We start from the raw sequence: 12,019 nt of genomic DNA on the forward strand, positions 1-12,019 counted from the left end.
GCCGGGCACACGGAGCCCGGCGGGGTGAGGGCACAGGCGGCGGGGCGGCAGCCCGGCACGGGCGTCTGCGGCCTGAAGGGGGAGGGATGGGGGCCGTGTGTGTACCGCCTGTGCCGCGGCTTTGAAGTGAAGCGGTGCGAGCGCTGGCGCTTTGGAGAAGGCTCGGGGAGCGTAGCAATTCCGCATCGCTTCGCGGAAGTATCCGAGAGTACGTTGAAACCTCTGTATTGTCGTCCGAGGGGGGATTTGATAAAGCTGCCCGTTCTGTTGAGTACTGCTGAAGAGAGAGAGCTGAGTCTGTAATGCTCACAGCAAAACTTTGTTTCCGAGGTATTAGGGAGGTTAAATACAAGGCTGCGGATCTGCGCGTGATGGGGCTGCTCCCAGGTTCTTCCCTCTCTCCTCGCTCCCTCTCTGGCAGCATCGCTTACTTCAGGAAAGGTGCCGGGAACAGGGTGATGTGTTTTTTGTATGATGGCCTCAGTGGCATGCACTTTTAATCTCTGAGGTTTCAGTAACAGCAGATTCAGAAAGTCTCTAAACTTCAGGCTGTGCATCTTTGTTTCCAGTAATCGGTTAAGGCATTGAAGGGCTTTATCTCCGTAAAGCTAACTTGAAATTCTGACTCCTTTGTTCTCTAGAACATCCTTTGAAAATGAACCACATATTTGGTGTGCACTGCTTCCTTTGTTTGTTTGTTTTAAACCTGCATCCTTTTTTTTTTTTTTTTTTCATCTGTCTCTGCTCTTTTATTATGTAAAGCGATGAATAATTGTTCCCTGCTCTGGGCTGTGGGGGAGTGGCAATGGATGTTAAGGACCGACAATTGACATGGAGGAAAGAGAAGTGCTGGTAGGGAGTAGGGGTGGGCATGCGAGTGAGTCTTCTGTCAGAGGGAAAGGAAGGTTTCAGGGAATCTTTAAATAGAGAGCAGTGGGAAGAGAGCCTGCTAATAGGATAAAATACGGGAAGGGCCAGAAGAAGAGTGCTGAAGTCAGAAAGCTTTCTGCAGAACGTTAATAGTTTTTAAGTGATTGTAAGCTCTTGGGGCTCATCAGCTTTCGCTATTGATTGAGGTTTCAGAACAAACTGTGGATGGTCAGATTTTCTGGTTAAATATATGTGGAAGTAGTTCCTTGAGTTTCTTGCTGGATTGGGTACACCGTTAATTCGATCCGACGTAACAATTCCTGCGCGTTCAGCAACAGACTTGCTGCCTTGTTGGATGGATGCTCCTGGTGCTCTGAAGTATGTTGTGGCCACTTTTTGCAGCCGTACTTTTTGAACTATGCTTTGACCACTCCTTATTTTGATTTCTCTTTCTGTAACTTTCGGAGTGATTTCTAAGCTGCTATAAATTGCATGGTTGTCTGTTTTGTTCTCCTGAAGCTGGGGATGCAGAGGCTTCCCTGTGTCATCTTTTTGAGCGGACCCTGTGATTCTCTTTGATTTTTTTTTCTCCGTCAGCTTTTGCACTAACTTGTCCTTTTTAGTTTTTAGACTTGTTCTGTGTTTCAAGAAAATAAAGTTAACTCACAGTTTCGCTTGCAGATGCCAGTGTAAATCAGTCAGCCAGAGCTGTGAAGTTGTCTGGGAAAATGTCTTAAAAAGAACTTTGAGTTGGCCAAACTTTTGTTTTTTTTTTTTTTCCAGTGTTCTTTGCTTTGTAGTATCAGAGTGGTGGTGACAGTTCCTTGGTATGTGTGAGGTGCTGCCTATGAAAGACCACCTTTGTGCCCCTGTGGAGCCTTGTTGCAGTTTAGGGGGTTCAGCAGTGATCTTGGCCGGTGTGTTTCTGTGCGTATAACTTATTTCATTTTCAAGCTGACTTCTTTAACTGGTTTGATCAAACTAAGGAAAGGCTTTCTTGAAAAAAGCTGTATGTGATGCTACTGCTGGCTGCAGCCCTGCTCTTGCGGTTGGATCCGTGTAGGTATCTGCATAAATCCGTCCTCAGGATTTTGGATGCCAGCTGAATAAAAGGGGGACATTGTTCCAAGCGCTCTTATGTTTCTTCTGACTGCTGTGGGAGCAGCTGCCTCTGATCACTACTGCCCAGTCTTCTGGACGTTTTTCTTGTTTTCTTGTGTGGGTACAAGCGTGTGCATCTTTTTTTTCAAGCATAGACTTTTTTGTTTGTTTGCATATAATTTAAATAAAACTATACTAAAACTATTTGCAGTCTTACACAGATAGTCTTGAACCCAGTCCTAAATAGCTTCTTGTTGAGTCTGGCACAGGAGAGGTGCCATCCCTTTCATACCATTTTGCAACTGTTATTTTTTTAGTTCTGTTAAGCTGCTTGTTTGCTTCTCTGTTAACTTGATAGTGGTTGCACACTGAGGGACTGAGTTAAAATTTGGTGTTTTGTATGACTGCTACACACTCGTTTACGTTGCGATGTGCGGTGTTTTTACCCTTCTCTGGTAGTTACCCAAAACATAATAGGAATGTTTGGATTTCTTGTAGGCAGATGCTTGGGTACATAATGTAGATGTTCTAAGTATAGTCCTAATCATGGGAATAAGCTGCTTGGAAATTTCGTAGCCTTTATGAAAAGCGCAGCCTGTGAAGACCAATATTCTGTGTCTTTTGTAGTGGTGAACAGAAGCTTCTTGCTGTTGAGGTAAGGAAGGTAGCTTTGAGATTCTGATTTTTTTTTTTTTTTGGGGGGGGGGGAGCACCTAGGTTTATTTCTGTTCTGCAAGATATGCATAAAAATACTCGGGGATTGTGCAGCAAAGCTGTTTTCCCTGTTATAAGGGGTATTCCAAGTGATTCAGAACTAGTTTGTCTCTGCAGTTTCCAGTGACTAGGAAGAACAGAAGTTGGATGTCAGGTCTGTAGTGAAATGATTTGGTCAGCTATTTTGGAAATTTTAGAGTTTGTTTTTTTCCCTTTTTTTTCCCCTCTGATGTAATTCCATGTTTTGCTTTGGTGTGAGCACCCATCCAGAAGTGAACGAAATGTAGTGCTTTTTAAGCTTTCTGCATGTTCTTCTGTAACTCAAAAATAGTCATGCTTTGATCCAGCTTCTGTGCTGGCTGATTGTATCATTGTTTTCTTGAAGACCTGGATCAACTCTTACTCAAAGAATCAGTCTTGTTGTTTTTTGGCCTTTTGGTCTCCCTTAGGCTTGGAAAACGTGGATTTTGGAAGCGATTTTTGGAAGTGTCTAGGCAGTCTTTCCCTTTTACAGAGGTTGAATTAGGTGCCTCTTGCTAGGGAGAAGAGAGGAATAGATCTGGTATTCTGAAAGTCACGAGTGACGTGGAAAGGGTTCCACGGGAACACAGTGCGTAGTGAAGACAGAGTGGGCCTACACCTGGCTGCTTCGTTCAGAAAGGGATGCATCTGCACGAACCAGACGTCCACACACCTAGCAGTCTGTGTCTTGTTCCAGCTTACAGCTGCTAAACCACGCTGAGCTGCAGCTGTTGACTTCCCACTTGCTGCGTGGTGGGCTTTTATTTTTCCACCCCGTCAGGTTTTTGAAAAGTTTGCTGGATAGGAGGAGTCTTAATATAAAATTCAAATCCCGATCTTTAAAGACTCTGGGCCTTTTGTATATTCCTTGTGTGGACGGTTCCGTGCCATCCGTCTGAAGATACCACCCCTTCAATGAACGCAGAGATGGAGCATCCTAGTCATCCCCCTGTATATTTTTCTCTGTAAGGTTTTCATTCATTAGGAATTTTGCTGTAACTGGAAAATGAGGATTCTGTAGGAGCATCTGTGTTCCTGCACTGCTCTAACTTCACTTCTGCAGGTAATTGGTTATTCCTGGAGAGATAAATCAGTGCAGAAGTCATCAAAACTTCTTGTAACCTAGGAGACAGAGAAATAGCAGGGTGGGTTGGTTTGTTTTTTTTTTTTTTGGACATAATCTGATCTAGTATACCATATGAAGTGTTTTCAATTGCTGCGATCTGGCAGCTGTTTGGCCACCTGTGTGGGATTATAGGAGATTCAATATGAATGTGCAGTACGCACGGTCTAGTATGCGAGCGTTTATTTGTATTAACGCACTGCACGGGAACCAATTTAGCTTTGTGTCATGCTTAAACAGTGTAGAAGTGGTACCTGTAGCACTCGTATGTTCTTGCGTGGACACAAGTCTGAGTTGCAGGAATAATGCCAGTGTTTGAAATTGATTGGATTAAAATAAATTAAAATAAATTTTCCATTCTTTGGACTCCTCTTTTGGGTTATGGTTGTGCTTGGCAGTGTTTTTAATGTGGATCTACATGGAAAACTAAAATAAAAAAGTCCGTTTCCAAGGAAAGTGTTTTTTTTTTTTTCTTTGGTTTGGTTATTTTGGTGTATTCATATACAGCTGTTTTTCCACTCTGCGTATTTCTGAATTTAATGGCTTTTGAAATGTGGGAATTGGTAGGCAGGTAAGGAGCAGGCTTTTTGTGCTGCAAGCCTGGAGGGTGACAGGTGCATATGGCTTTGAGGATGCTTTCTGAAGGCTTTGCAGTTTGAATCGTATGTGGGGAGGGGAGGAGGTCTTTGCTTTATTTTCCACTGTTTCGTTAGTAAGGCTAGAATTGCTTTTTGATTATTAGTCTTTCCTTGAAAAAGAAAGTAATACTGTGTTGGTTTTTCATGCAAGTGAAGTATTTTTAGGCATGAATCAAGCTTTTTCTTCTCAAGTTGAGTGCCTACATAAGCAAAAGCACCTTGATTTTTTCTAAACGGCATGTATTTTTTCCTTTACTTCAGAATATGTCTTGTGCTTACTCTGCTGCTGCAATAATAACAACTTAAGATGGTGTCCTTTTATTCAGTTTTGATTTCCAAGACATGAGGATCAGTTGCCTAGAAAGCTGCCGTCAGAATTTATTCTTCTTGGCTACTGACTTGTTATGCAGAGTTGATTTGATAACAGAAACGATGCCTTTCTGAACCCCTTTTTGTGGCGTGCTGAAGGATTCTCAATACTTTGATAAATGAAGCTTTTCAAACATCTTTTGCATAATATTGTTTTCTCAACTTTATTTCTTAGTTGACATCCAGCTGGGGAGAACAGTAACAGTAATTTTTGCTAGCATACCTAAGCTGTTGTGTCCATGAAGATTCTCCTGTTGCTCTGCGTGAATCTGAGCTAGCACTTCACTGTATAGGCAAGATTAATTCAGTTGAAGCTGGATGCCTGCTGTTGAGAAGCAGGATTATTGAGTTTACCCATTACAATATTAATTATAAAGTTCTTTCTTCATCGTTATGTGTGTTGGAAGATGCATTTTTTTCCCTTCTAGACCTCTTTGACTGTGTTAGCTTTCTAAAAAGGTGGATTTTATTAAAAATCATGGGTTTCTGACTTCTGTTACAATGCATTGATCTCCGTGGAGTTACTTGCAAGGGTAATTGGTATCAGATTGGCTTCTTATGTCTCACGTGGAGTATGCGCTTTCTGTTGTACAACCAAGAAGCCGAGCCTCTTAGTTTGCATCTTGAAGTAGTAAACTGCTCTTCACTGCCCAGGGTTTATGAACACAGGTTATTTGTCTCTTGGAAAGACAGGATATGAACGATAAGATTTATACAGAATAAATAAATAGCAGTTGTTTAGAAACAAAGCTCTGCGGTTAGTCTAGTATGAAGAAATTCACAAAGATGGAGGTTGTGTATCTTTATAAGCTAAAGGAGTCCACAGTTTACTTGACTTAAAGTGTTATGCTGTGAAACTTTTTTTTTTTTTAAATCATAACAATTTCCTCTGTAGAAAAAGAAAGAAGTGGAACTGCTACAATGCTTTTTATTTCAAATAAAACTGTAGGTTAGAAATTAGGTGTGTATTAGTGGGATGTATATTATATGTGAATTGCTGTAGAAAGGCAATATGTTTGAAAAGTTGATGAAATTTAATGGAACTACAGGTTTATGAAATGACTATGGAACCAATAGAATAAAAGAGAAAATGTGATTTGAAAAATATTTCCTGACTTAATAGGGAAACAGTTGCTGTATAAAAACCATACTAACTCAAACGTGTATCTCAGAGTTTGTTGCTGTTTGACCTCAGTAAGAAATCTATCGTTATTTTGGCTGATTGAAAGTATCTAAGTCTATTATTTGTTTTTCAAATTAATGTATGAAATTCAACAAATTGAAAAGAACCAAAATGAAATTTATTATCGTATTATTAAAAGTTAATCTGAACCTTGTGTTGTATGACAATATTCAGTGTTAACTTTACCAAGGTCAGCACCATCTTTCTCTGTTGTGTTCACTGAGCCCTCTCTTGATGTAGAGATGCATCAGGCAATAACTTTTCTAAATGTTGAAAGTCTTTTGAGTGTAAACTGTGCAAATAACTTAAAACTATTTTGTGTTTCAGCCACCTGTTCCTAGCTGTTTAACAGAAGTGGATTGTGAATTTAAGCCTTTGATAACCTCAGCCTATCAGCATTACAGTCTTCGGGATAGATAGCAGCTCTCAAAGCCTCTTCAGGGGATGCACCATGACATCGGCTGTGATTGACACTGGAGGCCCCGGCCTGGAGTTCGACAGCAATGGAATAAAAAAAGAGGAGGTTAGAAAAATAAACAGAACTTATTTACTAACACACTTTATACCTTTTATCTCAATTTGAAAGAAAAATTTACTGTGAACTTGTGCGTGAAATGGACCAGAGATTGTTGTATGGGGTGTTATAGAGCAGACAATTTTTCAGGGATCTCTTATTCGACATATTATTGCAGGGGAGTGGAAGCAGTAAGCTTTGAAGTCTGTGGTACAACTGTGGACTGAGCTTACAAAAAGAAATTCTGTACTAAGCATCTCTTTAAAGTGAAGATCTCAGATGTGTCTTGAGGTAGGATGAGACGAGCAAAACAGTACAAGGACCATTTTCAAAGTTAGCTAACAGTGTATTTGCTTCTATTTTGCTTTTTTTTTTTTTTTTTTTTAAAAAAAGAAGTATTCTACTATCCTGTAGGTTGTGGTAAATTTTGTTTGGCAGAGTTCCACTCCTGCAACACTTGAACAGATTAAGTATGCTGTAACAGACATTTTGATCCTGAAACAAGTAGAGATAGCCATATGGGCTTTGAAGTAGCTAGTTCTTTTGTGATAGCTTATATATTTAATCCAAAACATGAGTGTTCATAAGATAGAGGTCAGCCGTAGGTATGTTGCAGTATACAGGCAAAGCCTTGATTATGTTTCACGGGGGAGGGAGAGAAGAAACACTTCCCACAGCTGAGTGTCTTACTGCAAAACAGCAAGCTTTTTAGTTATCTTAAAGTTGTCTGATGCTTTAAATCTTAAGTGCTCAGAGTCAGGAGTGAGATTCAGGAATGTCCCTCTGGTGGACAATAAGCTCTTTTTTTTTTTTTTTTTTTAATATTTCCATTTAAAAGAAAATTTCTTCTAAAAACCTTCAACATTGTTATTATTCCATAAAATATGTAAGAGCATAAAAGGAAAGTACTGATTTAGAGTTCAACAGTGCAGTATTTAGAGTTTTTTTTTTTCTTTCTATAGGAAAATGAGCCAGTCTCTGAATTCCCAGCAGTGATTGTGGAGCCAGTTCCTAGTGCCAGACTAGAACAGGGTTACGCTGCTCAGGTCCTGGTTTATGATGACGAGACTTATCTGATGCAAGATGTAGCAGAGGAACAAGAAATTGAGACTGAAACTGTGGAAACAGGTAGACTTATTTTTTTTTTCCCCCTATTAGATTTTCTTTCTTTTAGAAGTCCATGAGGAGTGTGTCTTTGTATTTAACTGCAGAGTAGAGATCCTGACCTGGTATCAGATCTGTTGCCAATGAAGTTACTTTTACTTGGCTTCAGTGGCAGCAGGATTGGGGCTTGTCAGATAAAAATGTCACCCTAGGTTTAGTGTAATGCATTGTAATGCTGCCTACCCTCATGACGAGGGGAATCTTCATTTATGTGTTTGTTATGCAGGGGTTTAGCAGGGCAGCTAAACATGGAGTTCTTAAAAATCAGCTGAGCCAGGAACCTGGTTAGAGTTTAGTTTTACAATGCGTCTGAGCCAAATAACTGCAGGGCAGCTGGCAATATAGACTGCGCTGTTCAATTTACCCTATCTTCCAACTCTTTCCCCCTCCCCGTGAGCTCTCTGCTCTGTCCCTTGCTATCCTGCTTTTTTGCTCTGAGAGTTGTTTCATTGCTGATTTAGTGGCAGGAGAGCATGGCTGGAGGGAATGGAGTTGGGCTGTCCTTTTATGGGCAAAAAGCCTAATGGATTGAAATCAACTCAGCTATATGGGAAGGTAACAAGTTATGAATGAGGAAGGGAATAGAGCTTTGGCGTTAAATTGACTGTCCTATTTAGGGATGTGTCTATCTGGTTGTGCACCTTTTTTTCCAAAGCACATGCTTATGAGCTTTGCTCTTTCTGTGGGAGACCTAAGTCTATTTAAACAGTCTGAAGAAACAAAGGCTGTGCTCCTATGGGAGCCTAATGACATCAAATTGTTAGGCTGCTGCTGTGCAGCAATTGCCATGGGTCCCTCCTGCTTTCTTGTGCTTATACTTGAACTTCTTTTTAACCATTTCAGTATGCTGATTTTGCAAGAAAAAATAGTAGAGAAGCCCTCTACTGTTTGGTATTTTTGCTGGGTTAACTTTCTGCTGATTTAGCATGCTGACATGGTTCAGCGAAGGACCTGACGAGTGCTGGGATAGGGACCTGCACACAAAGGGAGGACAGGTCCTCTTGGGCATTCGATACTGAACTGGAGAGACCGCTTGAGCAGAGCACGGATAGCTGACGTTCATATCCTTGGGCTGCCTAATTTAGAGCTGGAGGTTTGAATTCATGATGTCGGGCAGGCAAAACAAAACTGACAGACTCTCCTCTCAGTTGCTTAGCTTCATAGCCCAGTAAATGTATGTGCGTTCCCATTAGACTTGGTAGGTTTAAGTTCAAGTTGCTCCCTAACCAGTGGATGAAATTGCTCATACGTTTTCTGAGTGTGGATGTTAATCTCCCATGGCACTGCATCAAAAACTACATGCATCAACTTTATAAGATACGAATGAACTAATGGTTCGGGTTTCGTGAGAATACTTGCAATTCCAGTTTACTGAAATGTGTTTTGAATTAAATATGCCTGTTATGAGTTAAGTTAATGTAAAGAAAAAATATGAAATGTGTATTTTTAAAACATTATTTTTGACTATGGTAATAAAACTTATAAGGGTAAGGTAAGTGAGAAGTGAGGGTGTTTTTCCCCAGAAGCTGAGTTTTATAAATTAAACTTGTATTTGAAAACTGTTAAGTGCTTGTACATCGATAGCTTCTGCATTCAGAGGTGTCGCTTTTTAAACATCAAGTGTCCCTCTTCTTGTGAGTAAGATTTTGATAAATTGATGGCTAGGAGAACAATGCTCTCAGAATGAAGAGCTACTGCAAGTGAACTCTATGTTTTTAAGTATCACTTTCTGGCTGCAGTAAATTGGTAGAAATTACAGTTAAAAACTCATAGTTCTTCTGTAGGGATTTTTCTTTTAAGCTGTTGTTTGGGGAAATACGTGACTGCTTCCAAGTCTTGATATTTGAAAGTACAGTCTTAAAATTTATGGGTCAGTTTACACAATAATTTGGTGAGTTTGCGGCTGGGATTGTTATGGAATGTGTCTTGACTACAGACAGATTGTATTTATTTATTTTTTAAATGTCAGAATACCTTTAATATGTCCATAAAAATTCAGTGTAACAGCACAATAAAATATTGCAGTTCATTCAAGTGTTTAAAGCTTTGTTTTAATATTTTTGATACAACAATTATAAAGAAAGATAATGTGCACAGAAAAGCCAATTTTTAGTAGTGTAGATGAGAAATTAAAATATAATGATCTAAAAAAAATAGTAATAGATATTACAATTTGTGATTCCAAGAGGTCTTTGGGGAGAGATGTAATCCTTTCCTATACGCCAACTTTTCTTTATTATTTGTATAGTATGTACAACATCAATCCAGTGCAATTGTCATGATGCAATTACATGTGACTGCGTAATGGTTCCACATGGAGTTTTTAACTACTGTTGATGAAAACTGCTTGGATTAGACTGTTCCAATGGAGGCAGTCTTGTGGGGCATCATAAAGAATTCTTGGCTGTATTTGAAATGACATTTATCCATTTAACATAATACTTGTTAATGTCAGTATCTCTACTGTTGTCAGTATCTCTACTGTTTGCCATAGGTGGCATTTTTTTTTTTTTGCAACAAGCCATTTGTAATTCTAATGACTGCTGATTTACATGCTTTATAACTTCATGAAATATTTATTCCAAGAGCCCCGAGCTACTTTGCAGTTAATCTAATCCTCTATAATTTTAGTTCAATGCAACGTTTCTAGCCTTTGGAGATATGAATCAGTGCCCTTTGTGCTAAACGTAATGGGGTACCTGAGGTGGTAGAATTTACTTAAGACACTGAAGAGATGATTTGTACTGTGCATTGAGTGGTTTGTGTGTGGCTTGCTGCTCTGTGACTGGGTTTGAGACTCTGTGTACTGCAAGGACCGCCAGTGCTGATCCAAGGCAGAATCAGGACCTGTAATGTAGTTTTGTGTATTTTTTAAAAAGGATTTTAAAAACTTACTGTTTATGAAATCGTGATTCAATTAGGCTATATAATCATTATAGATAACCATGCCTATAAATAATGATGTTTTTAGTTAATTTGAGAGGAATATATTTTTTTGCCTTTCAGACTCCTTCCAGCCTGTCTCCCACTACTGTCTTGATTCATGAGTCAAGTATAATTAATTATAATTAATCAGTTAACTATAAAATTAATCCATTAACTATAAAAGTAAAATCTGACAAGTTTATCCTTTTTTTTTTTTTTAAGAAACAAGAAACACTTAGTGTTTCAAGTTATATTTTTCAGTCCTGTTCCAGAAAAGCTGCCTGTTTGCTTGGAACAGGAAAAAATTATTGATAAAAGTTTTCTAGGAAAAATGAAATACGAGAATTTTGATCTTTCCAAGTGTCCGTGTGACATTCTCAATGGAAGTAATTAGTGCCTTTTAAATGTTTTATAGGCGAAGCGTAAGCCTTAGAAATAATATTTATTTTCTGACGTGTATGATATCACTCTTAGGCATAATACCTTTAGATTATTGGGGATGGAGTCAACATCCTTAAAAAAAAAATCTTTAAATTTTGTTTACTGCAACAGTCCAAGTGTTTGTATAATAAACAATACATCCTTCTTAATGATTGATTTATAATATCCAAATTTCCTTGGCTTCCATTTCCTGAGAGATTGTCTGTCCTTATAGTATTTAGCCCTTCAAATCTGGGTTTATTCAGCAAAATCTTTGCAGTTTACCTAACAGCATAAGGTACTGTCCTTAAAGAAGCAAACACTCTGAAATTAAGTTTCTGTAGTTCTGTTAATTTGTCATGACACAGAACCCCTAATGTGGATGCGTGTTAGTTAATGGGATAACCTAATCTCTGGGTTTACTATATGTGCAGTGCTGAAGGTACCACAGTTATGATCTGCTGATCTGACACATGGTTGATTTCTAGACTTTTAATCAAATGAGGCATTAGATGAGTGCGTAAGTGATAGGATAATGCTATTTAAAAGTGCCAAGAGTTATCTGGAACTTCATTGTGAAAATTGGTTAGTACTTTCTGAACTCTCTTCATACTGATTTTAAGCCTAAACTGGTGTTACTTTTCTTCTGTATTCTCTCACTTATGATGAATTTGCAAAACCAGTGTTATTTACTCTTTACAAAACTTGTTGTACAGTAGACAGGAGTTAATCAAATATTGCTGTAAGTACAGTAAAACTTTATTCACCTGAGAAGTACACCAACATCATGTTGCCAATATATACCCTGGTTTAATTGGTTCAGTGAATTTAATTTCTTGTGTCAATAGTGTTTTCTCCCCTAGCTTTTTGTTAATCATCAAAGGGACAAGTATAGGCTTGGGATTTTTTTTTCTCACAACCTTAAGATCAAAGAGGAGGAAACAAAACTGCTTTTGAGAAGTTGAGATACCATTCGA

The 12,019-nt window shown here is 38.8% G+C and overlaps 1 protein-coding gene across 4 annotated transcripts in view; it reads left to right on the plus strand.

Annotated features, from left to right (window-relative positions):
- The window catches only part of ELF2 (E74 like ETS transcription factor 2), a 35,447-nt gene that overhangs the window by 716 nt on the left and 22,712 nt on the right, over positions 1-12,019 (plus strand). For 2 of the 4 annotated variants that reach the window (XM_080591410.1, XM_080591411.1), the window contains exons 2-3: positions 6,347-6,542; positions 7,496-7,661. In XM_080591410.1, the coding sequence (XP_080447536.1) occupies positions 6,471-6,542; positions 7,496-7,661 (238 nt within the window). In that variant the 5' untranslated portion in view covers positions 6,347-6,470. Of the gene's footprint in view, positions 1-73; positions 209-6,346; positions 6,543-7,495; positions 7,662-12,019 lie in introns of those variants that run through there. The other 2 variants (XM_080591412.1, XM_080591414.1) reach the window with 2 other exon arrangements.

Source organism: Anser brachyrhynchus (assembly GCF_964034855.1).
Source record: "Anser brachyrhynchus genome assembly, chromosome: 4".
NCBI classification, from domain to species: domain Eukaryota; kingdom Metazoa; phylum Chordata; class Aves; order Anseriformes; family Anatidae; genus Anser; species Anser brachyrhynchus.